At 32.9% G+C, this 27,419-nt stretch overlaps 1 protein-coding gene across 5 annotated transcripts in view; it reads left to right on the top strand.

The window, feature by feature from the left end:
- Positions 1 to 27,419, top strand: part of LOC145246863 (non-homologous end-joining factor 1-like) — a 96,923-nt gene that overhangs the window by 11,592 nt on the left and 57,912 nt on the right. For 2 of the 5 annotated variants that reach the window (XR_013863200.1, XM_080108711.1), the window contains exons 2-5: positions 13,382 to 13,579; positions 15,380 to 15,518; positions 19,688 to 19,749; positions 25,894 to 26,014. Coding sequence is in view for 3 of the 5 variants with exons in the window: in XM_080108711.1 (XP_079964837.1) it covers positions 13,382 to 13,579; positions 15,380 to 15,518; positions 19,688 to 19,749; positions 25,894 to 26,014 (520 nt within the window). In the remaining 2 variants the exon portion in view is untranslated. Of the gene's footprint in view, positions 1 to 6,201; positions 6,758 to 13,381; positions 13,580 to 15,379; positions 15,519 to 19,687; positions 19,750 to 25,893; positions 26,015 to 27,419 lie in introns of those variants that run through there. The other 3 variants (XM_080108712.1, XM_080108710.1, XR_013863199.1) reach the window with 3 other exon arrangements.

The following is a 27,419-nucleotide window of genomic DNA, read 5'->3' on the forward strand; positions in this document are numbered from 1 at the left end:
CTAAAAATCCAAATAATATCAATAACCAATCCTCATCTAAAAAATTAAAAAATGTAATACTTGATCAATTTACGTGATTTTTGGAGTACAACATTTTCGTTTGGAAATATTTTTCTGTATTTTTTGTATTTTACTTGTTTATTTTTTTGGTTTTGCTGTTTTTGTTTTTTTTTAATTAGGCTGAACTAATGAACTAGCATCAAAGAAATTGTTAGTTAAAAAAATCAAAATTTTGATTTAATTTAGTAAATGTTTTAATTAGTGTTATTATATTTTGTGTTACTTCAATGTTTTGATTTATAAAAGATTTATAAAAGATTTATAAAAGATTTATAAAAGATTTATAAATGTGATTAAAACTCCAATGAATTACATGATTGTCTCCCCTTGTCCAGAATGGAACTTTTCTAAACTGATAAATCATTTGATATGGCAGACTAAACTGCACAAGTGCCAAGGAATTATTTGAATTAGGAATTATTAGTTGAATTATTTGACTTATACAAGATGGAATGATAAAGTTATCGCCCTAAAGAAAATACTACAGCTTATTTTTAAACTTTTATTGAAAAAAAATCAATTCAGATAACTTGATTATGTAGTAGAGCTAACATCTATTCAAGGTAGCTGACTTCAGCCTCAAGCACTGCCTTGATACAATTTTGGAACTGGGAGCATGCTTTCTCTACATGTGCCGGCGGGAGCTCGATGAATACTCAGCAGATGATGGCGATCAGGCTGGCTTTGGTGTTTTGGGAGGTCATGTTGGTGATGTTCTCAACATATGACCAAAGTAGTCCAGCAGGTTCAGGTCAGGAGAGGAGAGGAGTCAGTGAGAGAAGGTTATAATGTCATAGCATTCCTTCTGGAGCCAAGCCTGGATCTCTTAGGACTTGTGGGCCGACACTGAGTCCTGTTACCACACCCAGGGTCTGCTAGCAGCCACCTGATTGCACCACGGAATCACCACACACAGCACATCCAGGTATACTTTGGTGTTTATTTTCAAGCCGACTTCCAAGATGTGAGGTGGCATGATGTGCCCCTTACTTGAAACCACACCAAAGACCATAACCATAGCTGGAAACTTTGTTTTCATCACCCTGGGCACGTCCCTGTTATTCATGGCAATCCAGCAATGCATTTTGAGTGTGTCGGCAATGGTCCTGTTACCATAACTTAGATCAGTAGAGAGCATGAGTTGTACAGCGGCGCATCTCCGATCTCGCTTGTTGAACATTGTGTCACTTTTACATATTATAGACGGCTCCTATCACTCCTTGGATTTGTACACAACTGGCCAAGTAGTAGATGGTCTGTAACAAAAAAAAAAAAAACATTTTTCATCAAACGGAAATGGAATCATGTTGCCTTTTCTGTGGCGACAATTTTATTGTTCAACCCTCTGTATACTTGGAAAATTAAACAAAACGTAAAGAAATGTTTGAATGGGTATTAAAGAGAGAAAGATGTGTTTACACCGAATTCAAATTAATTAAGAAATATATATACAGAAAAATCTTTATATGTACGCGTCATGGTATATATATATATATTATTCCTTAATTGGAATTCATTTTTTGAGATGAGCATTATATATTAATTTATTTTTATTTCAGACTATTAGTCTCATCTTTATTAGTTGTTGTTTTTTGATCTTTTTATTGGTTCACAACGTTTCGGCCAACTTCCTCTGGCCTTCATCAGGTGGTAACCGCGACGGATAGTAACTTCGAATCTCCTAACTGCATTCTCAGCCATCACTGCCATCCATAGTTGTTGTCGTCTCACCACATTTTGACAACTAATAAAGATGAGACTAATAGTCCGAAATAAAAATAAAATTAACATATAATGCTCATCTCAAAAAATGAATTCCAATTAAGGAATAATATATATATATATATACCAATCGGTACGGACCCGACTATGGAAGATCAGATAATAAATAAACGTGGATTTATAAGATCAAAGAATCCAACTTTGATCGCCCTTTGGGGCCCGTGGCGCAGTTGATAGAGACGTTGAATCTCTATGGTTCCAGACGAGCATTGTCTGAAGATAGCGGTTTCAATCCCACCCAAAGCGTGCCAGAGGTTAATTGGTCAAAATGTGGTGAGACGACAACAACTACGGATGGCAGTGATGGCTGAGAATGCAGTTAGGAGATTCGAAGTTCCTATCCGTCGCGGTTACCACCTGACGAAGGCCAGAGGAAGTTGGCCGAAACGTTGTGAACCAATAAAAAGATTAAAAAAAAAAAACAACTAATAAAGATGAGACTAATAGTCCGAAATAAAAATAAATTAATATCCGTCATGGGACAAAATTTTCATATTCCAAAAATCTTGTCAATTGATCAAGTAAGTAATTTGGCCGCTTTTTTTTTTTTTTTTTTTTTTTTTAACTAAAAAAAATGGCACCTGTATTACACGGACGGCGCAATTGTAAGGGGCGATAACTCCAATTTCTTCTTGGTCAAATAACATGCCAAATAAATAACAAACAAGATTCCCTTTTTTTTTTTCGAACACAAAATATTTGAAAACTAAAAAATATAAAATTGTATAAAAATGTTTCGATATATAAATGTAAAAACATTTATTGAAAAGTCTGCGTAAGAAAATATAATTTTAATAAAACAATTTTTGAATTTTAGTAACATTGAATTTTTTTTCTCGAAATATTTTTTGAATTGAAGTAAAATTGAATTTTTTTGTTGGAGCAGTTTAATAATTTAAATTAGACATTTTTTGAATTAAAGCAACATTGGGTTTTTTTTGGGGGGGGGGGTTATTGTTTTGTTTTTTTCTAAACATTTTTTTAATTAAAGTAAAATTGTCACTTTAACAAAATATAGGGTACTTGTACAGTTTAATCAAGACATTAAAAAATGAAAATATCGAAAAAAAAAAAAATGTTTAAATTGTACGTATCCGTTATGGAATGAAGTTTTCCGGGAAAAAATTTCACTTAATTTCATCAAGTAGTTTTGATTTTTTTTTTTTTTTTATTACATTTTCACCCCAAACAAGGCACATTGCCACTCAGGTGTAGGGGGCTACTATCAGGGTCAGCAACTACTGGGGCACTATGTAGGGATTTGGGCAGCAAGATGTCGGTTCACGTTGCACTTGAACTTCTGCATGTCAGTACAGTTAGGGAAGCAGGATCCTGGAATGGAATTCCAGAGTCTAGCGGTTCTGGGGAAGAAACTACTGGAGTAGAAAGATCTTTTACATCTAGGGATCTCTACTGTGTGGGGGTGGGATTTAGCTGCCTGTCGGGTTTGTCGAGGGTGTCTGCGTCGTGGGGGCACAAGTGTCTGCAGTTCGTCAGAGCATTCACCATTAAAATACTTGTAGAACAAGCAGAGGGATGCAACGTTTCGTCGATGGGACAAGCTTAGATGCCAGTTCAGGGCCTATCAGATTGGCGACTCTTTTTTTAACCTTGTCTAGGAGCGAGAGATTAGTAATAGACGCACCAGCCCAGATGTGACAACAATACTCCATACATGGGCGAATGGTGGCCTTATAGAGATACAGGATACTTTCAGGTGTCAGCAGTTTTCTAGCACGGTAGAGAGAGCCTACCTTTTTTGCAGCAGCCCTGGCAATGTTTTCAATATAATTGTTCCAGCTCATGTTTCCTGTGAACGTTAGGCCAAGCAGTTTGAAAGATGTACTCTCAGACAGGGAGTCACTGGCCATTGCTATTGGTGGCAGAGAAGGTTTCTTGCAGTTATTGAAGGAAACCAGTTTGGTCTTGGCAGCATTGAATGTGACCATCCATTTATGTCCCCATTCCACTACAGATTGGAGGTCATCCTCTAGTGTTTTTGCCATTTCTTTAGATATGTGTTCATTTGTTTTCCTGTCATGCCTGTTATAGAGTGTAGTGTCATCAGCATATATACCCATCTCAGAGGCAGTTTTGTTGGGGAGGTCATTAATAAATATCAGGAACAATAGAGGTCCAAGAATAGACCCCTGAGGCACTCTCGCATTTATATCACACTGTTTAGATGTTCGACCGTCGAGGACAACCTGGATTTTTCTCTTATCTAAGAAGGATTTAATTATGCTAAGTATTCTACCAGTGATACCGTATGATTTAATTTTCCTGAGGAGACCCTTGTGCCATACCCTGTCAAAAGCCTTAGATATATCTAGAGCTACCGCTCTGCCCTCCCCCGCTTTGTCCAGTGAATGGTATATACGTTCAGAGATTACAGTGAGGATGTCAGCTGTGGAACGGGCTTGTCTAAATCCATATTGTTTGTCAGTCAGAAGTTTAACATCTGTAAGGTGCCGGACTAGAGCATGGTTAATTATGGTCTCAAATATTTTTGGCGAAAAGTGGGAGGAGGCTAATGGGGCGATAATTTGATGGGTCAGTTCTTTCGCCAGAATTCTTGAATATTGGTACCACAGAAGCGGTTTTCCAACAGCCCGGAAAGCATGATTCATTAAGGCCCGGAAAGCATGATTCATTAAGGCATTTGTTTTGTTTTTTTACAGCGAGAAAACGATTTATTATGATACCGAGCAAAAGGTTCGATTTTTAGGAAGAAAAGCTAATACGGGGGGGTTGGCACTTTAAACTGAGTTATCTCCCCGTGGCGTGTTCAAAAAATTCAGAGATGTCTACCTTCAACGCACTGTCATAAAAACGTGTTTTTCCGCTGTACAAAAAAAAAAAAAAAAAGATCAAATTAAGTGAAAATTTTTTCAGGATAGCTTCAGTCCAAAGCGGATACCTACAATATAAACTTTTTTCGATATTTTCATTTTTTAATGTCTTGATTAAACTGTACAAGGGCCAAATATAGTTTTATATTTTGGCTGAGAAACGCCACTACCAAAAAAAATGCAGAAGTGCCAAAAAAGTTAGATTTTAAAAGTAAGTGAGAATTTGTGCTTTGATCTGCTAGGTGTGTCAGAAATTTTGTGAAAATAGTGAATAATTCCACCCCATCTTTCACAGCTTATAACTCCTCGAAAAATGTAATTCAAGCCCTAATTTTTTTTTTTTTTCAATTAAAGGAACAAGGACCAAGGTTTCATTAAAAAAACAAAACAAAAAAAAAAAACGTGTTTTTTTTTAAAAAAGGTTTTAAACTTCGGACTTTACAGGTAAATTTCTAAAAAACAGTTCTTTTTTTTTGTTTTAAATTTGAATATATTATTTATTGACCTTTTCTCTTCAATTTGTGATATATAAGACTTTGGTACATAAATTAATTATTTACTTTTTAATAGACATTTCAAAATGGGAGGCGTGAATTATTCGACCCCCTGTCTTTCCAAGCTTATAACTCATCGAAAAATGTAATTCAAGCCCTAATTTTTTTTTCAATTAAAGGAGTAAGGACCAAGGTTCCATTAAAAAAAAATAATAAATAAATAAATAATGTGGTTTAAAAAAAAAGGTTTTAAACTTCAAACTTTACAGGTAAAATTCTAAAAAACTACGTTTTTTGTTTGTTTTAAATTTGAATATATTATTTATTGACCTTTTCTCTTCACTTTGTGAGTAAATTAATTATTTACTTTTTAATAGACACTTGAGAATGGGGGGGCGTGAATTTAAAAAGAAAACGTTTGTCTAAAATATTATATTCGATTTCTTGGAAAGAACATAAAATTTCACATTGACCCTGAAAATATCGTAAAAATAGAATCAATAGAAAAATTTTGATAGATTTTTTAAGTTTAAAAATTGAAAAATATTGAGTTCGGAAAATTCATTACTGCTTTAAAAAAAAAAAAATATTTCTATTACTTTTAAAACAACTTTAATATTTTATTTTGGAAGTATAATCCATAAAGAAAATAAATAACCCACTTTTAACAGAGAAATTACGAGATTTTTATATTTTATTCGCAGTTTCGTGTTAGGGGTGTCAAAAATTCCTACAAAAATTCTGATACACCTATTGATCCGCCGTATTGTTTTAAATAAAGGGAAACAACTCAGTTCGAACTACTGAGATCGCTAAAAATTCGTTTAAAAAAAGTGGAGTTATTTAAAAAAAAAAAAAAAAAAAAGATAATAAATAAAAAAATAAAAAAACTCGATCAATTTACGTAATTTTTGGAAGATGACATTTTCCTTCCGTGATGGGTACATACGTACACATCAGAAAGATTTTTCTGTACTTTTGTTTGAATTTGGTTGAATTACGCGATGACACGTGATGCACATAATCTCGTGACGTCATCAAAACATGTGCATTAAAGTACGCATCTTCTTTTTCCAGGCGAACACAACGTTTCTAACAACATCGGAAATAATTCTTAGACTAAAATATATTCGTGCCTATACAATGTAAATCTTTCAGATAGATTAACGAATTACTGTTACGATTATTTTCGGATATAAATAAGCAGACGGAAGACATTTTGTTTTGCTGTTATTGATTATGAATAATAATAACAAAAATGCGATTATCGACACGATGGGAGAAATGATCGATGATATCCAATTGAAATCAGAAATCGATCCGACCCCAAAAGATCCCCATTTTTTCCAACCGACTCTTGGTAATTCTTCCGGGGATGACGAAAATGAATGGCGAAGAAATTGGCAACCAGATTTAAAATGTTGTCCCTGGAAGCTTCTGCAGACTGCCGATTGTGTCTATTTGGTCAAAACTCATTTCTGGCCGGATTCTTACCAATTCCTTATAACAGATCTCAGCAAATTCTGGTATGAATCCATTTCACGTTCGGAGTTTTCCAAGCGACTTCAGGTCAGTCAGTACACTTCCGCCTTTTTTTTTTTTCATCCTTTGCCCCCACGCTGTCAATAAAAAAATAAATAAATATTACGGGTTTGTTTTACTATACACATAGATTCGAAAAACTTGTCAACAAAACAAATATATAACAAATAAACGTTACCAAAGCAAGATAAGTTACTTTTCTACCTAACTGGATAAGTTTTTAGTGTTTTTATTTAATGTAAAATGTTTATTCGGTTCGAAAAACATGCAGTGTTTATGTTTTTTTTCTTCTACTACAACGTTTAACACTTCGGGAAACTTGTTACAAAAATGATGGATAAATGTTAGCACTTGTGCAGTTTAACATACTCCGAAAAACTAATTTCGGTGCTTGTTAAGATAGTCGACAGCTCGATATTTAGCTGACCTGAACGAGTATTCCCCCCCCCCTTAATTTTAACCGATATTCTATAGTTGGTATTATATTTTTTTTTACGGCAGGGCAGCACCCCCTCCCCTAACCTCCCATGTTCAGAACGGCTTTCGGAATAAACACCCCCCCCCCAACCTCGAAAACTATACTACATATTAAAACATACTATAAAAATTAGGGGAGAGGAGCGAGGAGCGATTCTCGTTCAGATCCGCCCGAGTTTTAAATATGTGGGTTTACTTAATTGTCATGTCGAAAATAGTAATATATCCAAAATTACAAACATACATCATCGAGTAGAAAATCATGGTAATCATGAAGAAAGAGAGAGCCTGTTTCCTCCGTTTGCCTATAGGTGGCGTTAATGTCTGTCCACCCAGTTACGGAAGCACAAAATGTATATAATGGCACCGCACCGTTGAAATAAAAATAAATGTTTTTATTATATTTTAATTTTAAACATGTTGGTTTTTTTTTTTTTTTTTTTTGCAAGCATATTTAAGTTTTATTTTGTTTTGTTTTCGCAAACATATTTAAGTTTTATTTTTCCAAACATTTACGTTTTGTTGCTGATTTATTTTCAAACATTTACGTTATTTTTGTTTTAATTTTAATATATTTTTTTTTTGCAAGCATAAATTAAATGTTTTTGCTATATTTTTCTTTTAAACATATTTATGGGTACAACCGTTTTTCCGCGAGTATTTTTTTACGTTCTTATAATAAAAAAAAGTCAACGTTTTTTCTTTTATCTTTTTTTTATTGACACCCCCCTCTTTTTTCTTAATTTTTCTGGACTTATTTTACTTTTTCCGCGAGTATTTATATATATATTTGAAAAGGGATATTGTAAAACCTGAATATTACTTGAAACTACTATAAAAAGTTTTAAAAAATAGCGCGGTACAATAAGTGCATAAGCAAACTTTTCTAAAAGAAAAATATTTCAAAAATATTTAGTTTATGCCTGCAAAAAAAAACAACAAAAAAACGTAAACACAAAAAAAAAACGTAAATGTTTGGAAAAATAAAACTTAAATATGTTTGCAAAAACAACAACAAAAAAAAAACAAACGTAAATATGTTTGAAAAAAAAAACAAAAACAAACTTAAATATGTTTGCAAAAAACAAACAAACAAAAAAAAACATGTTTAAAATTAAACATTTATTTTTATTTCAACGGTGCCATTATATACATTTTGTGCTTCCGTAACTGGGTAGACAGACATTAACGCCACCTATAGTCAAACGGAGGAAACAGGCTCTCTCTTTCTTCACGATTACCAAAATCATTTATAGATAAAAATCATTTTTACGGAAAACTGGGGAAAATTGCATTTTCTCTAGATGTAAACACCTTGAAGATTACGAATACAAGGGATATACTTATCTCCCTTTTCGCCACTTTCATGGCTGACAGATGTTTTTTTTAATTGAAAACACAATAACAATTGCTCAAAACCACATATTTAAAAAAAAAAATGATCTGTTGACTCTTTCTTAATAAACACCGTAATTTGTGACATTTTATTGCGAGAAAAAAAAATGGTTCTCATGTAGCTGTTGTCTCCCAGATTCTACTTTCTCTTTTTCTCGCTGACATAGCTTTATTCCGAATTCGTAGCAGTGGACATTTTTTTTTTCTTTGGCTACACTGTTGAACGCGCCATGCTGTGTTATTTCTTTTTCTTCATCGACGTTTGTAGGCCAACTTTCATGAATTTAGGTTTTTTTTTGTTTTTTTTTACATAGGCATCACCACATTATCAAGGCCAAGAGGCCATTCAAGGATAAGGGTTAAAGAGTGTACAGTAGAAATTGGACATTATAGTAATCATTAGTAATGAAAATTTGGTAAAGTTGATAACTTATATGGAACGGCTCATCAAGAACTTATTTACGTTAGACTTGAAGACAACCAGATTGTAGTCAGCCGGAAAGCAGGAAAACGGAAGACAATTCCACAGACGTGCAGTTAAGAAAAAAGCTTTGTTCATGGAATCTACGTTTAGGTTTAGGCACAGATAAAGAGTGGGGGAATTATTGATAGTGTTTACAGCTAGACGAGTGTTTCTTGTGAAAGTTTGGCGAGGGGGGACCATAGATTGAAGCTCATTCGAACACTTTCCATGAAAATAACGATACATCAGAGACAAACTCGCAACATCTCTTCTGTGAGATAAAGGTTGTAAGGAAGAGAAAAGGACATCTCCTACGAGGCTACGAAGTCTATTTTGAACTCTATCAAGGCAGGCCAAGTCCTTTCTAGCAGCTCCTGCCCAGATGTGGCAACAGTATTCCATCCTTGGACGTACCTGGCTCTTATATAGATAGAGAATAGCATCAGCAGTGAGATATCTACCGGATCGATAGAAAGATCCCACCATTTTTCCAGCAGCCTTGGCAACAGATTTGATGTACGTGTTCCATTTAAGATCAGGAGTAATGGTCAAGCCAAGAAGTTTGTCAAAACTTGAGGCCTCCTGAAGACGAGAGCCATTCATTTCAATTGATGTCAGATGTGGATCAGAATGTTGATGATGTAAAGAGAGAAGCTTGGTTTTAGATGCATTAAAAGTAACCAGCCATTCTTTACCCCATTGTACTACGTGCTCAAGATCAGAGGAGAGAGAATTGGAGAGAACTTGGTCGTTTACTGTCTTAGATGTGCTACCATAAATGGTAGTGTCGTCAGCATAGATGTCTACAAATGATGTAAGGATATGATTTGGAAGTTGTTTTTGTTTTTGTTTTATTAAAGAATTTTGACCTTTTTTTAGCACTTCGGCATATCAGTGACATGAGGCATAGTTTCAAGAACTGCCGACAGATGCCACTTGTTAGCCAAAGAACAGGAGTTGATGACTCTTCCTTTTCTAAAAGTGCGTGCAAACTAAAATTATATTTTTTATACATTTTTATTCAATCTTTTTGTACAAAAAAAAAAAAAATTCTAAAAACAATCTATAAATGTTTCATGGTTTTTTTTAATTATATTTTGCTACATTTTTATACAACCTTACTGGGCAGCCATCAGATTTCATCAGAGATGCCTCATGGAGAAATATCTTTTCTCTTCCCGATGAACAGTGCGCAAATGAGACCACTGAATGGTTCAAAATGGCAATTGAAGCACATGCTCCCACTATAACAAACCCCACTCTTCCCAATGGCTTACTTCTACTTGTGCAGCTGCCATTGCTCAAAGGCAGCAAGCATACCGCAGATTTAACCAACATAAGTCCAGTACAAACAGACAAAATTTTATATAAGCTAGAAGTAACTGTTAGAAAATAATAGCAACAGCTAAGAGAGAATATACCGAAACCACCAGAAAACGCATCGAAGCTCAGAAATTAGGAACCCGTGATTTCTGGAAAACTGCAACAGTGTAGTAAATAATGGACAATCAACAATTCTCGCGTTATTCAACAATCATGAGGTTGTTTGCACGGCAACCGAGAACGTTAACATGTTTGCCAGTCGGTTTGCCTCAATCTCCACTTTGGACCCAGCAAATTAGCTCCCTGACTTTCCTTTGCGGACAGTACGGAAACTCTGTTCCGTCTGCCTGCTTCCCACCTGACTACAACTTGGATGTGTTCAAGTCGAACGTTAACAAATTCCTAATGAACCGCCCCCTTAAGTAAACACTTCATCAAATCTCCACACTAACGTAATGTACTTGCAATAACCCTTATCCCTGAGTGGCTTCCGGGCCTTGATAAGTGGTGACCACTGTGTAAAAAAAAAAATAAATAAAAACAGACGCCACATTAGATGATCTGAAAATCACCTCTTCTCAAGTGCAGGATATCATAAAAAATCTAGACACTTCAGAAGCATGCGGACCTGATCTCATCCCGACTATGCTATTAAAAAAAAATGCTCCACTGAGGTTGCTCCAGTTTTCTTCAAACTTTACAACAAATGCCTCAACGAATCTTACTTTCCTGACTACTGGAAAACTGCTTCTGCGAACCAGTTTACAAAAATTCTGGTGAAAGAACTGACCCATTAAATTATCGCCCCATTAGCCTCCTCCTGCCTTTTGCCAAAATATTTGAGTCCATAATTAACCAAGCTCTAGTCCATCACCTTACAGTTGCTAAATTTCTGACTGACCAACAATATGGATTTAGGCAAGCCCATTCTACAGCAGATATCATAACTGTAATTTCTGAACGTATATACCAAGCACTGGACAAAGCAGAGGAGGGTAGAGCAGTAGCCCTAGATATATCTAAGGCTTTTGACAGGGTATGGCACTATGGTCTTCTCAGGAAAATCAGATCATATGGTATCACTGGACAAATAATTAAATCCTTCTTAAATAAGAGAAGAATCCAGGTTGTCCTCGATGGTCGTACACTAGGCACCGGCTACAATATTCAACGCGCCATTTTTGCCAACCGACTTTTGGCAATTCTTCCAGGGATGACAACAATGAATGGTGTCTCTTTAGAACCCTTATGATATAAATACGGATGTATCTCGGGTCTATCCTTGGACCTTTATTAATTCCCAATATTCATAAATGACCTCCCTGATAAAATTGTCTCTGAGATAGATATATTTGCTGATGATACCACGCTCTATAACAGGCACAAGGAGAAAATAAATGAATACATATCTAAAGAAATGGCCGAAACACTAGAGAATGACCTCTGATCTGTAGTGGAATGGGGACAAAAATGGATGGTCACATTCAATGCTGCCAAGACTAAACTTGTTTCCTTCAATAATTACAAGGAAGCCCCAGTCCAAGTTGTTAACTACTTGGCCACCCACATCTCTCTGCTGATGTAGATGACGAAGTTTGTAGTAAGGTTTGCAATGTCATTATAGACAAGATACATCCCATAAATGATATAAATTGTTCAATGAAAAGAAAAAAAAAGAAGAAAGACATGTAACTGAACATGAACGTGAATTGACGTCACGGTAAGGAAAAAGGAAAGAGTGCGTTCAAGAGCATATTCAAAACACTGTTTGAGAGCACAGAGGCCAAAGGGAGATGATGTTTGGGAAAGAACCCGAAAAAAAATTTTATTGTTGCCCCGTGGAAAAAGTGAGTTGAGTTATTACTTCCGTTCCTTGCGACCTACTCTGCATACAACATGTTGGGTCCTGAATGCATGTGTAACAGTGTATAGCATTAACCATGTACCCTATATTAACACTAATCATATATTAACACTGATCATATATTAACACTAATCATATATTAACACTGATCATATATTAACACTGATCATATATTAACACTGATCATATATTAACACTAATCATATATTAACACTAATCATATATTAACACTGATAATATATTAACACTGATCATATATTAACACTAATCATATATTAACACTGATCATATATTAACACTAATCATATATTAACACTAATCATATATTAACACTGATCATATATTAACACTGATCATATATTAACACTGATCATATATTAACACTAATCATATATTAACACTGATCATATATTAACACTAATCATATATTAACACTGATCATATATTAACACTGATCATATATTAACACTGATCATATATTAACACTGATCATATATTAACACTGATCATATATTAACACTGATCATATATTAACACTAATCATATATTAACACTGATCATATATTAACATTAACCTTATATTAACACTAACCCTATATTAACACTAACCCTATATTAACACTAACCATATATTAACACTAATCCTATATTAACATTAATCATATATTAACACTAACCCTATATTAACATTAATCATATATTAACACTAACCCTAAGTGACAATACGAAGGAAGGAAAAAATGGAAATGGTATACACGCAATGCCTATAACTGAGCCATTAAAAATTAGTTTTATCTGTAAATCATCACATTTTTCTGCAACACATAGCATAGGAAAGAACAAGTAACCATTTTTTCTCATTTACCTAACAATACTGTGTGATTGTCTAATGTCAATCATTTTTTTCTTGTTCTAACTTAAGAGTGGACACTAGTTGTTTATTAAAGAAAAAATGCTTTAAAATCAGTTAAAACACAAATAAACGTATCCAGGTAGATAGTAGAGTAATTTATCTTGCCTTTGGTAATATTTATTTTTTGTACATTTGTTTTTCCACCTATTTTTTTTTTTTTCTTGCTGTAAATATTTATTTGTAAATATTATTTATCATTGTTTCATTTTGTTTTAGAAATTGAATCCAAACTTGGAAGCGCCAACGAATAAAATTCTAGACCACATAAAAAACAATTTGACGAAAAATTCTTCCGACCATTTAAATATCTCGAAAGATGAAAACAAATCTCGGCTGAATGTTTGGATTAATTCGGATTTGGCAGGTTTCCCATTTTGTTGGCAAATGATTGGAGAACCGGCACATGAGGAAATGGTAAGGAGTTATTTTTGGAAATTAACTGGGAAAAAAAAAAAAAAAAAAATTGGAACCCATTTGGTCATCCATTGAGCTCTGGTTCAATTGTTTGAATCATGGAAAAAGTGAATTTGCAAAGCCAGTTAAAAATAAAAAGTAAAAATATAAAATAAGCCTCTTTTCTGCTTGCTATGTCTCTATCCCTCCCTCTCTCTCTCTCTCTCTCTCTCTCTCTCTCTCTCTCTCCCCGCCATCTCTTTCTCTTCCCCTCCTTCTCTTCCCACCCCCTCTCTCTCTCCCTCCTCTCTCTCTCTCTTTCTCTCACTCCTCCCCCCTCCCTCTCTTTCTCTTCCCCTCTCTTTCTTCCCCTTGTCTCTCCCCCTCTTCCCACCCTCCCCCTCTTTCTCCCCCCCCGCTCTCTCCACACCCTATAATAAATTATTCTATATTTCAAATTTTTTTAGGATTGATAATTGGATTACTTGAACTACTGTTCTCATTTTGGATGAAATTCTTATGTTTCAGCCGAAGTAACCTCCAATCTTTTTACGTGCATCCTGCTAGACTCTGAAAAATGTACGGAATTTCAAATGGATCCCTTTATTCAATGACAGGGATAACTTTACCTTGTTCTCTAAGCCATGACCTGGTAGAAGGTTTGTGTATTCATAATTGTATTTTTTATAACTTGGCACTTTATCCGTTACGCCAAGTTATAAAACATTACCGATTCTAAGGAGGGTGACATTGGCGGGTGGGACACCCTATGATATTTAAAAAAATTTTATCGAAAACAATTTGTTATTTATTTAGATTTTTAAATTTCAAATGTGAAAAGTCAGGCGGTCTTTATAAGAATCAAGTGCGAAGGGAGATAATTAATTTTTTTACTTTTTTAATCAAACAGTTATCTCCCTTCGTTGTTCCAAAAAATGTTAATTTGACGTCTTGAATTTAGAAGTTATGAAAGCTAGAAAATCAATCTCAAAAAGAAAAAAGTAGTTTGTCTTTAATAAAACTTTAAATATTACAGGGTGACCTTCTCCCCCACCCCCCAAACAAGATATCAATTCATAATACTTCTTGCAATCTAATCAAATAAACGCAGTCTATGCCTACCTTGCCTATTCATGGCATTGTCTCATTGGGTGGGGTGTAATAAGATTGCTTCTGGAGGGGTTGTGTAGGTAGTGCTGATACTAATCGTAACAAAAATTGGATTGGGTCAAGTTTTGAAATTTTTGATTAAAAAAATATAGACTGTTGGAAAATTACGACTAACACTTGGACAAGGCAGGCTTTTATTTATACCAAATATGGTTGAAGTGACATTTGGAGTGTCATTTTGTACTTTTCTCCACAATAACAAGTCGACATAAAAAGAAAATAAAACTAAAGTCGGATTTAATTTTTTTATTTTATTTTATATATAAAATGTCTTCTTTTTTTTTTTTTTGGAAATTCAGTTTTATTAGATTTAAGTTTAAATGTATTTCTGAAAATCAGTTTTATGAAATTCAACATTTAATGTATTTCTGAAAATCAGTTTTATTAGATTCAACATTTAATGTATTTCTGAAAATCAGTTTTATTAGATTCAACATTTAATGTATTTCTGAAAATCAGTTTTATGAAATTCAACATTTAATGTATTTCTGAAAATCAGTTTTATGAAATTCAACATTTAATGTATTTCTGAAAATCAGTTTTATGAAATTCAACATTTAATGTATTTCTGAAAATCAGTTTTATTAGATTCAACATTTAATGTATTTCTGAAATCAGTTTTATTAGATTCAACATTAATTTTATTTCCAGGTGTCAGAGAATACAACTGTTCCCCTTTTGTTGATGGTTTCTGAATTGTTCCGACGACAAAAGGAACTTTTTCAAATCATATTAGAAAAAGATAAAGAAATCAATAACTACAAAGCCCAAGGATGTAAACTTACAAAAAGTGAGCTATACTTTTTTTGTTTTGTTATTTTTTTGTTTTGTTATTTTTTTGTTTGTCTTTTTTGCATTATACTTAAATTTACTGTCCCATTAGAGCACAGGATGGTATAGGAGTAGATGAAGCAAGTTCAGGGAAATTCTGCCATTACAAACAGTACAGCATTATTACGGTCAATCAACAGAAGAATCTCTTGGGCATCTGTGCATCATATTTTTTTTTTTTTTTTTTGTCCTTTGCGAAAGATATCGCTATTCTACTTAAATTTTCTGTTGTAAATATAAGGATGCGGAAGATGGCACAGTCTTTTTAAGTGAGCCCATTTTTAAAATTTTAATATATTCATACCTCCCATTCAAATGATCATGAATGGAATTTAGTATGCAGTATAGATTGGGAATCAGTCATGTCAGTTTGCTAAATTTCAGCGATGACATTTTTTTTTTTTTTTTCTAAAATTCAAATAATTCTTTGATTATTTCGAACACACATAAGCAACCAGGAATAAACAGCTCATCAGAAGTCTATGATGAAATTCTAAATAAGCAACTTACATTGAACACTGTTCATTTGAGGACACAAGAATTTTGGCAGTCATTTTAAGTGAGCCCATTTTTTAAATATTGAGTATATTCACACGTCCCATCCAACTGATCATAAATGGAATTTAGTATGCAGCATAGATCCGGGGCCAATCACGTCAAATATATACAAGATTTTTCTAAATTTCAGTGATTACATTTTTTTTTTCTTTTTCCAAAATTCAAATAATTCTCTGCATTTTATGATCATTTCACACACACCCATATAAACAACCAAGAATAAGCAGCTTATCAGAAGTCTATAGGTCGTTTCCTGATGAAACTCTAAATAAGCAAATTACATTGACCCCTGTTCCTTTGAGGACAAGAGAATTTTTTTTCTCATTGTCAAGCGGCCATCTTGCTTTTATAATTGTTATGTTTGCAGGTTGAACCAAATAACGTATAAGGCAATGCAATGAAAACTCAACAAACAAAGGTAGATCAATAAGAAGTGTATTAGGAAAAGTATATTTACAGTATATTTACATAATGGTTGTCAGGTAAGAGAGTCTTGGCTGGAGAACATATCTGCTCTCGGCTCGGCCTTCGGTGGCTTCTGGTTAACACACACTCAGACTAACCGAGTCTTGCTATTTATGTGTAATATTATCCACATATGTAAATGAGTGGGTGCCACCACAACAATAATATAGAGCATACACACACACATACTCCTATATATATATTCAATAACTATTAATAATTTTTTTACTCACAGATTATAATTAAATAACTCGAGTGTTATTTCTTCTGCCCTTCACGTCAACAATTTCTTTGTTAAGTTTGACACTGTTGTCTAAACTTCCAACTTCCGTATACGTAATGCACCTTCTCTCAACTGCAAACGCACTTCTGCTGATTCAACTTATTTCTTGAAAATGCAACTTCAAAATGAACATCCTCTCTGAAAAATCAACCCTCTTTTATCTCCAACCAGGAGCATCTCATCTGCATATCGGGTGGTCACATTGCAGGCATATAAAGAGATAAGGCAGCCATTTTTGTTTCTTTCTTCTTCATTCATTTCATTCCACGACCGACCTGTTGAATTATGCACATGTGCTAGTTAGGTAAGTCACTCAAGTGTTCCATGCTTATGCAATCATCAGTGCAGGAAGTGATCATTACTGCTGGTCACGGAACTTCAACCCAGTCAACAAAGTCAACCTTGGTTTTACAGACTGGTTTTCTTCCACTCGGCCATCATGAATTAACATTAAAATGGAAGTGAATTAAGTTACTTATGAAATCATGTAAGCTTGTCATAGTTCAGATAACAATGAGAGTATTCTAACAAACAAGAAGTTTGTGAATGATGCACACAATTAATTCACGTTCTTATTCTCAATTCACAAATAGGGCTCGGCTTTAATTTTGCTTAAAGAATCTTATAACTAGTATATATATAAAGTTCAGGTATATTAACATGAACTAAAATCGAATATTATTTCAAAAGTGCTCAATACATATGTAGAGCTTATAAATAAATAAAATCATATAAACATTGTAAGATGGAAATTTTTTTTTAGTTCTAACGAGACATGGAAATGTTCCAAAATTAATCAATCTGTGCAAACTCCTTACAATTTTTATATAATTAATATATATATATATATATATATATATATATATATATATATATATGAACAAATGATTAATAAAACCTGTTAAAAGACATCTTGAAAAAGAGTTAAAAACATATTTAATTTTAAAAAAGGAAGCACAAGATAAGTGGATAGTCCTTAATCCGCAGAGTTTCGAAGAAATACTCTCCTTCTCATCAGAGGGCAGGAATTAGCAAAATGCGGGATCGGATTTTGCATATAAAAGTATTTAATGAAACTACAAGTAAGTCACAGATCTTACTTGGTTAAAAAAAGGGTGAGGTAAGGGGAATAGGAGGTAAAAGAAAAATGATAAAAAGAATTATATATATATATATATATATATATATATATATATATATACTAGCAGGGAGACCCGACGTTGCCAGGGATTGAATGATGATCAACGAATACTTCACACTCCTATATTTTTATTGTCATCGAAATCCGTGAAATCACGCAAGAGGAAGCTTCACATGCCTCCATACAGTAACTTAGTCGAAAATATATGTTATTCTACATTGTATGCTAGAGAATCTAATGTTTTTTTTTTTTATATAAAATTATTTTATATAAACTTCTTTACAATTAACGAAAATAAAAAATTAAGAAATTTACGTGCAGAGGTTTGAACCGAAAGACCATGTCATGCAAAAAAAAAAAAACCCTAAATTTCCAAGTCTTATAAAATTTTTTGCAGTTAATGAAAAAAAATTTAAGAAATTTACAAGCGGAGTTTGAACCTACAGACTACGTCATGTAAAAAAAAAAGAAAAAAACATGCTATCAACTTACCCACAGTAGAATTTTCATGACCCGTTGTTCTATCTTTGTTGCTAAGCGAAGACATGGAAAAAATGGCTTTACCGATGATAGATAAATTAAAATAACAGTTTCGATTATCAGTTATCGGTAATTATTGGGGAATATTCTGAGACAAAACTTAACTAAGATCACTCCCAGACTTATACACTAAAGTTCTGTAAATTTTAAAGAAAATCTGTTCAGCCGTTTCGGAGTCTATAAAGAACGAACTCACACACACAAAGTTGCATTTATATAATTGTTAAGATTTGTAATATTTTTTACTGTATCATCAAGGTGTTTTGAAAGGAATTTTTTTTCGTGTGAAAGTATGTTTTTAGTAAGTTCCACTAGGTCCGTTTTAATGTTGCTTAATAAATCCACATATGGGGCTGTGTGTTGATTCTTAAATCCAACGTAATTCCTGTGATGGTCATCTGTATCTTTTCCCTTGAGAAAGAAGTAAGCCTTCTAATATCATCGGCACATCCTATCCTTGTTTTATCGTTATTTCCATGGCAGGTGCTCGTCTGAACTCAATCTTTCACGAAAAACACCCGTCTAGCTGAATCCACTGTGAAAAATTTCCCCCACTCTTTATCTGTGTCTAAATCAAGACTTGGATTCCATGAACAAAGCGTTTTTCTTAGAACTGCACGCCTGTGGAACTCTGTTCCGTCTGCCTGCTTCCCACCTGACTACAACTTGGATGTCTTCAGGTCCAACGTTAACAAATTCCTAATGAACCGCCCTCTCAAGTAAACACTTCATTAAATCTCCACACTAACGTACTGTACTTGCAATAACCCTTATCCCTAAGTGGCTTCCAGGCCTTGATAAGTGGTGACCACCATGTAAAAAAAAAAAAAGAAAAAAGTTAACATTGAATCTAGTTAATGACATTAATCTAGATAGTAAATGCATTACTCATAATCCTAATATTCACAATAGACTACGAAAACTGCATAAAAAAGAAGCATACATTTTGCTTAAGGATCATAAACCTAGATTTGATACTAAATCATGAACCCTACAAGACTGGAAATAAGTAGAATCATAAAAAAAAAATACTAGAAAGATATTTTTTTTTTGTTTTAGTATTTGAAGAGATTCTTAAAGCAAATGTGAGAATAAATTCAATCAAATTATTAAAGGAATTTTTTTTTTTTTGCCTTTCCAGAGAATCTTTCAACGTTGCCATTTGATGAAACCGTGTTCGAACGCAAAATGCTTTTCTCACAGGTATGTTTCATGTTATCAAGCAAGAACTACAAATTATTTATTATGGACAAAATGCCAGTAGATATCTCACTGCTGATGCAATTCTCTATCTATATAAGAGCCAGGTACGTCCAATGATGGAATACTGTTGCCACATCTGGGGAGGAGCTGCTAGAAAGGACTTGTCCTGCCTTGATAGAGTTCAAAATAGACTTCGTAGCCTCGTAGGAGATGTCCTTTTCTCTTCCCTGCAACCTCTATCTCACAGAAGAGATGTTGCGAGCTTGTCTCTGATGTATCGTTATTTTCATGGAAAGTGTTTGACTGAGCTTCAGTCTATGCTCCCCCCTCGCCAAACTTTCACAAGAAACAATCGTCTAGCTGAAAACACTATCAATAATTCCCCCCACTCTTTATCTGTGCCTAACCCTAAACGTAGATTCCATGAACAAAGCTTCTTTCTTAGAATTGCACGTCTGTAGAATTGTCTTCCGTTTTCCTGCTTTCCGGCTAACTACAATATGGTTGTCTTCAAGTCTAACGTAAACAAGTTCTTGATGAGCCGTTCCATATATATTAACAAATTTACCGAATTTCCATTACTAATGATTACTATATTGTCCAATTTCTATTGTACACTCTTTAACCCCCCCATCCTCGAGTGGCCTCTTGACCTTGATAATGTGATGATGCTTGTGTAAAAAAAAAAAAAAACGCAGTCAGTGGTATATATATATATATATATATAGTATACAATACCCTTTTCTCTTCCCTGCAACTTCTTTCCCACAGAAGAGACGTTTCAAGCCTGTCTCTGCCCTATTATTTTCATGGCAAGTGCTAGACTGAACTCCAATCTTTGGTTCTCCCATGCCAAACTTTCACAAAAAACACTTGACTAGCTACAACCACTATATACAATTTTCTCCACTGTGCCTAAATCTAAATGCAGATTCCATGAACAAATCTTCTTTTCCACCTGTGAAACACTTCCACTGGTTTGCTTCCCAGTTGAATACAACATGGTAGCCTTTAAATCCAATGTAAACAAGTCCTTGTTGGGTCATTCCCATAAATAATCAAATTCTACCCAACTTACACTATTAACGATTACTACACTGCCACCTTACATTCATTAACCCTTATCCTCAAGTGGCTTTCGCCCTTGATAAGTGGTGACTCCCAAGTAAAAAAAAAAAATTTCAGTTATTCCTAGGGATGGGCAATTAAAAGTCAAAATAATTTATTTTTTAACCAAAAATGAATACTCTTACTGTAGTATTATATTAGCATGCCAGGGCAACACCGAGTAACCTGGTCAATAATTATTATTATTATTATTATTATTATTATTATTATTATTATTATTATTAGAAAAAGAAAAAGTAAAATTTTGGAAAATTTGGATTTACAGCGTGAAATGTTTAGTCAGGAATTTAACTCGGAAATAAAATAAACAAAATCGATTCAGAAATTTCAGAGTAGTTGCGGAATTCTGTTAGAAGTAAACCGATTTTGGCTTATATGAGAGCCTTCGGGACAAGATCAAAGTGTAGTATCTGTTCTTCAGATGCTGCACTTCTATTTCTTGTTCTCTTTCGGTGGAGGAGAAATCCTTCACGACTGAGACAATTTTTATTTTTGTACCTTTTCTCCACGTTAAAAAACGACCCTGGTGTCTAACTCTGTCCCGTGGGGAGGCATAGTAAATAGGTACATGAGAGATCACGTGTTTGTGTCATTGGACAGATGATCGGGATTTTGCTGATGTAATAGGTAGTTAGTCAGCAGAGATCAAGCTAATGAGTTGGCAAGAAACATGTTGGCGAGTGGACTTGTGGACGATCCCATTGGAAGCAGCTGGAGGAAGAACCAGTGAAAATGTAGAAAGAGACTTAGCATGCCAAACTCCAGAAAAGGGAATCCATAAGATGAATAAAGACCGTGTAAAATATTATTCATTGTTTTGGTGGTCTTTCGGGGTTTGGACATTAAGAAGGTATGTGCCCCTTTTGATCTGAGACAAGCAGACATATTTTTATTTATTTGATTGTAAGACAAGCTATCTATAAAAGTTTTTGTGTCCTGCTTGTTAACTATGTGTATTTGTGAAACAACGGCTCCACTCACAAGGAACATTTTATATACTTGCAGGACACAATGAATATTTCAATACTCTGTATACACACATTCAAGATCTCGAAGACACTGTTATATATACCACTAGACTGTACATAAGCTCATGTAATATATATTGACACATGTAAGAAATACAAACGTGTATGTGTGTGTGTATATATATATATATATATATATATATATATATATACTAGCAAAAGTACCCATTGTTGACTGGGTTTAAAAACAGCCTACAGAAAAAGGACTCTGATTTATGAAAGTATGCTAGGTTATGAAAAAGAAGGGTTGTAAAGAGATAGCTTCGAATGTGAGAGTATCAAAACCAAAGCAAAATATGATGAAAATAAAAATAAAATAGATAAACCCCATAATTTATTATACCATACCTGTTCACACTGAAACACTTATCACAATATTCTGTGGATCTATATTAAAAAAACCTTGTTAAACTTTGTGACATATTTCCATTCTATGGAGGTCAGGTGTGAACGAACACCCCAAAATTTTGTTATACCATATTTCTTTAAACTGAAAGATAACTATCAAAGTATACTTACACAGATAGATATGAAAAGTCTTTATTAAAGTTTGTGCCTATTTCCATTCTATGGAGGCCAGGCGTGAATGCAGACCCCACAATTTTATTATACCATCCCTATTTTAGTTAAAACATACTTATCAAAGTATTCTTATGTACATCTATATCAAAAACACTTGTAAACTTTTTTTTTTTTTTAATTTGTAAATTTTTTATTTTCATACTTTGTGGACCAGGTGCGAACGCAGACCCCTCAATTTTAATGAACCACCGTTCTGCCAGATCAAACATACCCATTCCTGTGTCTCGATAAATCTTCTATCATTCTATGTAATCAGTTTTTTAAAATAGTCAACCATATAGGAGCCTATTCGTGACCAGACACACACACACACACACAGCTTATATATATATATATATATATATATATATATATATATATATATATATATATATATCCCATCTATCTAATATTAATAAAAAAAAAAAAATTCCAAACTTAATGAAATTTTGGTTCTTTTTCATTATTGAAGCGAAATTCAAAAATCGAAATATTGAATTTCAAGCGAAATCAATGATATTTTACTTAATTGTCATGTCATGTCACAGTAATGAACATATCCAAAAATTAAAAAAAGACAATAAAGTAAAAACCTGATTATTAATGAAAACAGTTTTCAAAGACAATTAGCGAAAATAGTTTGGCAAAAATAAGAAACTGGAGAGTTTTATTTTGTAACAAAAGGGAGATAAATCTTTTCTGCAAACTGAAAATTTTGGGTCAATTTAGCTGCACTTAATTTTTGCTAATTGTCTTCAAAATAATTTTCGGTATTTGTACAGTTTAATCAAGACATTAAAAAATGAAAATATCAACAAAAAAAAAAAAAGGTTATATTGTGCATATCCATTTTGAACTGAAGATCTCAAAAAAAAAAATTTCACTTAATTTGATCGAGTAGTTTTTGTTTTTTTTTTGTTTTTTTTTACAGCGGAAAAATACGTTTTTATGACAGCATGTTAAAGGCAGACATCTTAGATTTTTAAAATTTTTGTTTGGATTTTAGAAATGCCACGGGGAGATAACTTCATGTCAAGCGCTGACACTCCCTCCCATCTTTAATACTAGCTTTTCTTCCTAAAAATCGAACCTTTTGCTCGATATCATAACAAACTGGGTTTTTTTTTTGCTGTAAAAGAAAAACTACTTGATAAAATTAAGTGGAATTTTTTTTTTCAGAGAACTTCATTCCATAACGGATACGTACAATTTAAACTTTTTTTTTTTTTTTCAATATTTTCATTTTTTTAATGTCTTGATTAAACTGTACAAGTACCCAATTTTCATTAATAATTAATTTTCTACCTTATCGTTTTTCATAATTTTTGGATATTTTCATTACTGTGACATGACAATTCAGTGGATACCATTGGTTTCACTTAAAATTTAATTTTTCGAATTTTGGCACAATAACGAAAAACCAAAATTTTCAGTATTTGTCTCCCTTTATATAAAGTTAGCATATGTTTATATTACCGTGAGGTAAAAATACCAGGTTGAGAAACTGGTGCGGTCTATCCATCTCTCGAGGGTAGATGGGACTCTCTTAAACCGTGGTAGGCAACCCATCTAGTGATGTTGTCACGATAAAAAATATCTTTGATAGCCCTGGTGAAGCATTAAGTATTCAGCTACCAACAAGATTTGTTTGGTCAAGCATACACACACACACACACAAAAAAAAAAAAAAAAAAAAATGCACGCACAACATACAGAAATGAATATACAAATTGTACATAGTTAAATTTTACATTGAACGCTGGGGTTATTAGTTAGATTAGGATCCACAGAGTGATTGAGGTATTTTGGTAAATGTTGCCAGTCAAGAGTAAGACTTCAAAGTCTCATCTGTTACATAGTCAAAAAGACCCTGTACCCTCCCCCTCCCAATTTCTTGTAGGGCCTTGTGCCTAATTTTGTTGAATTGAATTTTTTGTACGTTTTTTATGTTCAATTTTTTCTTTCTCAATAAAATATATAAACAAGATCAAAGTGTAGTATCTGTTCTTCAGATGCTGCACTTCCATTTCTTGTTCTCTTTCGGTGGAGGAGAAATCCTTCACGACTGAGACAATTTTTTTCTCCACGTTAAAAAACGACCCTGGTGTCTAACTCTGTCCCGTGGGGAGGCATAGTAAATAGGTACACTACAAAGTCGTGTAGTGAGTTCAGTCTTGGCTGCGGCCACACTGGATGGATGGATTGTTTATATAGTTTTATGTACAGGATTCACTCCTAAACTAATTAATGAATTTTGGAACACAGTTGTTAGGTGTAAGGGTCGGTAATGTTGGCTGTATTTAGTTTATGCAAAGGAAAGTAAAGAGAAGCTGAAGCTCTTCCTGAAAACTTAGACACCTCTGAATTTTATGAAATTGTAGCAATTTCATGTTTTTTTTTGTTTTGAAGGTAAGAGGGCATATGGGTACAGCCTCCTATTTGAAAACTAAAATATTTCAGATTTGCATTGAATTTGATCCACTTAAATGCCAGAAAGCTTTCTACTCTAATAGTTTCTTCCCTCAAACAGCCAGACTTTGGAATTCCCTTCCTGTTACCTGCTTCCCTGACTGTACTGATATGCAGAAGTTTAAATGTAACGTAAACTAACATCTTGTTAATCTTTCCTATGCATGATCCCAAATAGTAGCCCCTTATGTCCAAGTGGTGATAGGCCTTGTTAGGGGGTGAACATGAGTAAAACACACACACACACATACACACATACATACACACAAATTAAACAAGATTCCCTGAAATTCAATTTTATTTTTCTTAAGACTCCTTTAGCTTAAGTCTTGAATTCAAACTATTTTCTAAGATCAAATCATGTAATGGCTTGGAATAAGGATTCTAGACATAAAGTTTATTATCATTATACGTTGATTTTAATTTTTATGAGTGGACATAAAAGTGGTGAAAAACTGTTTTATTTTATTTATTTGCGGACTATTATCCTCATCTTTATAGTTTTTGATGACAGAGTAGTTTGGTAGGGAAATGTACACATAAATAAAAAAAAATATGCAAATTACTCATCTCAAAAGAATTCCAATAAATAACAAAACTATTTTGTTTGGAATATTAATTTTACCAATCTTAGGACCTTCTCTCTTTGAGAAGGAGTTGGTTTATTGCTAATCACCTGTGGCGCCCATACTGAGAAATGCCAACTGGGCTACTCAGGCATTTTTTGTAGGCCAGAGGTTACTTCTAGTGGGCTGTTTTTTCAAAACCCTAGCTTACTTTGTGCCAAAAGTTATTAAGAATCATAAATTTGAGGGAGAAGGGCATTTACCCTTTTTTTTTTTTTTTTTTTTCTTTTTTTTTTTTTTCTTTTCCGGGCTTTTTAAATTATTTACATTACTTTATTTCTTCTTTCCATTGTGTCTGAAATGATTTTAGCATATTTTTTTATTAACTGTAGGAATTTGAAGACAACGTGAAATTGTTGGGCATGTCAGCGTTAGAAAGTTCGGGACAGGAACTTTATCAAAACCTCATGACAAAATACACGTGGCTGCAGAAGTGCACCAAGGCGGAAGCGGGTAAGAATTTTGTGATTTTTTTTTTTTTTTTTTTTTTTTTTTTTTTTACCTAACAAAGATTTGTCAAGAATCCTTGGTCGATCCGTTTGTCTGTCATGCTGCAGTTTGAAATTTTTATTGCAAAACAGATTGAATAAACGCATCATTGTTTAGATGTGTAAAAATAATGTAAAAAACGGAATTTTCCACATGAGCCTAGAGTAAGCATAAATATGAAAAATCCATCAAAAAAAAAATCAAAAAAAACTGTCATTTCCCCTGAGCAGGATATATGTGCAACTGGGGACTGCTTCTGAATTTAATATTCCCGAGGATAAATGTTGTTGAAACGGCACTTCCATCATTCATATTCTTCAATTTTATTACGTATACAATTGTTGTGTATCTATATTATAGTTTATTACATATACAATTGTTGTGTATCTATATTATAGTTTATTACATATACAATTGTTGTGTATCTATATTATAGTTTATTACATATACAATTGTTGTGTATCTATATTATAATTTATTACATATACAATTGTTGCGTATCTATATTATAATTTATTACATATACAATTGTTGTGTATCTATATTATAATTTATTACATATACAATTGTTGTGTATCTATATTATAATTTATTACATATACAATTGTTGTGTATCTATATTATAATTTATTACATATACAATTGTTGCGTATCTATATTATAGTTTATTACATATACAATTGTTGCGTATCTATATTATAATTTATTACATATACAATTGTTGCGTATCTATATTATAATTTATTACATATACAATTGTTGTGTATCTATATTATAATTTATTACATATACAATTGTTGTGTATCTATATTATAATTTATTACATATACAATTGTTGCGTATCTATATTATAATTTATTACATATACAATTGTTGCGTATCTATATTATAATTTATTACATATACAATTGTTGCGTATCTATATTATAATTTATTACATATACAATTGTTGCGTATCTATATTATAATTTATTACATATACAATTGTTGCGTATCTATATTATAATTTATTACATATACAATTGTTGTGTATCTATATTATAATTTATTACATATACAATTGTTGTGTAACTATATTATAATTTATTACATATACAATTGTTGTGTAACTATATTATAATTTATTACATATACAATTGTTGTGTATCTATATTATAATTTATTACATATACAATTGTTGCGTATCTATATTATAATTTATTACATATTCAATTGTTGTGTATCTATATTATAATTTATTACATATACAATTGTTGTGTATCTATATTATAATTTATTACATATTCAATTGTTGTGTATCTATATTATAATTTATTACATATACAATTGTTGTGTATCTATATTATAATTTATTACATATACAATTGTT

The sequence above is a fragment of the Euprymna scolopes genome, chromosome 24 (genome assembly GCF_053919585.1).
Source record: "Euprymna scolopes isolate OS-2025 chromosome 24, ASM5391958v1, whole genome shotgun sequence".
NCBI classification, from domain to species: domain Eukaryota; kingdom Metazoa; phylum Mollusca; class Cephalopoda; order Sepiida; family Sepiolidae; genus Euprymna; species Euprymna scolopes.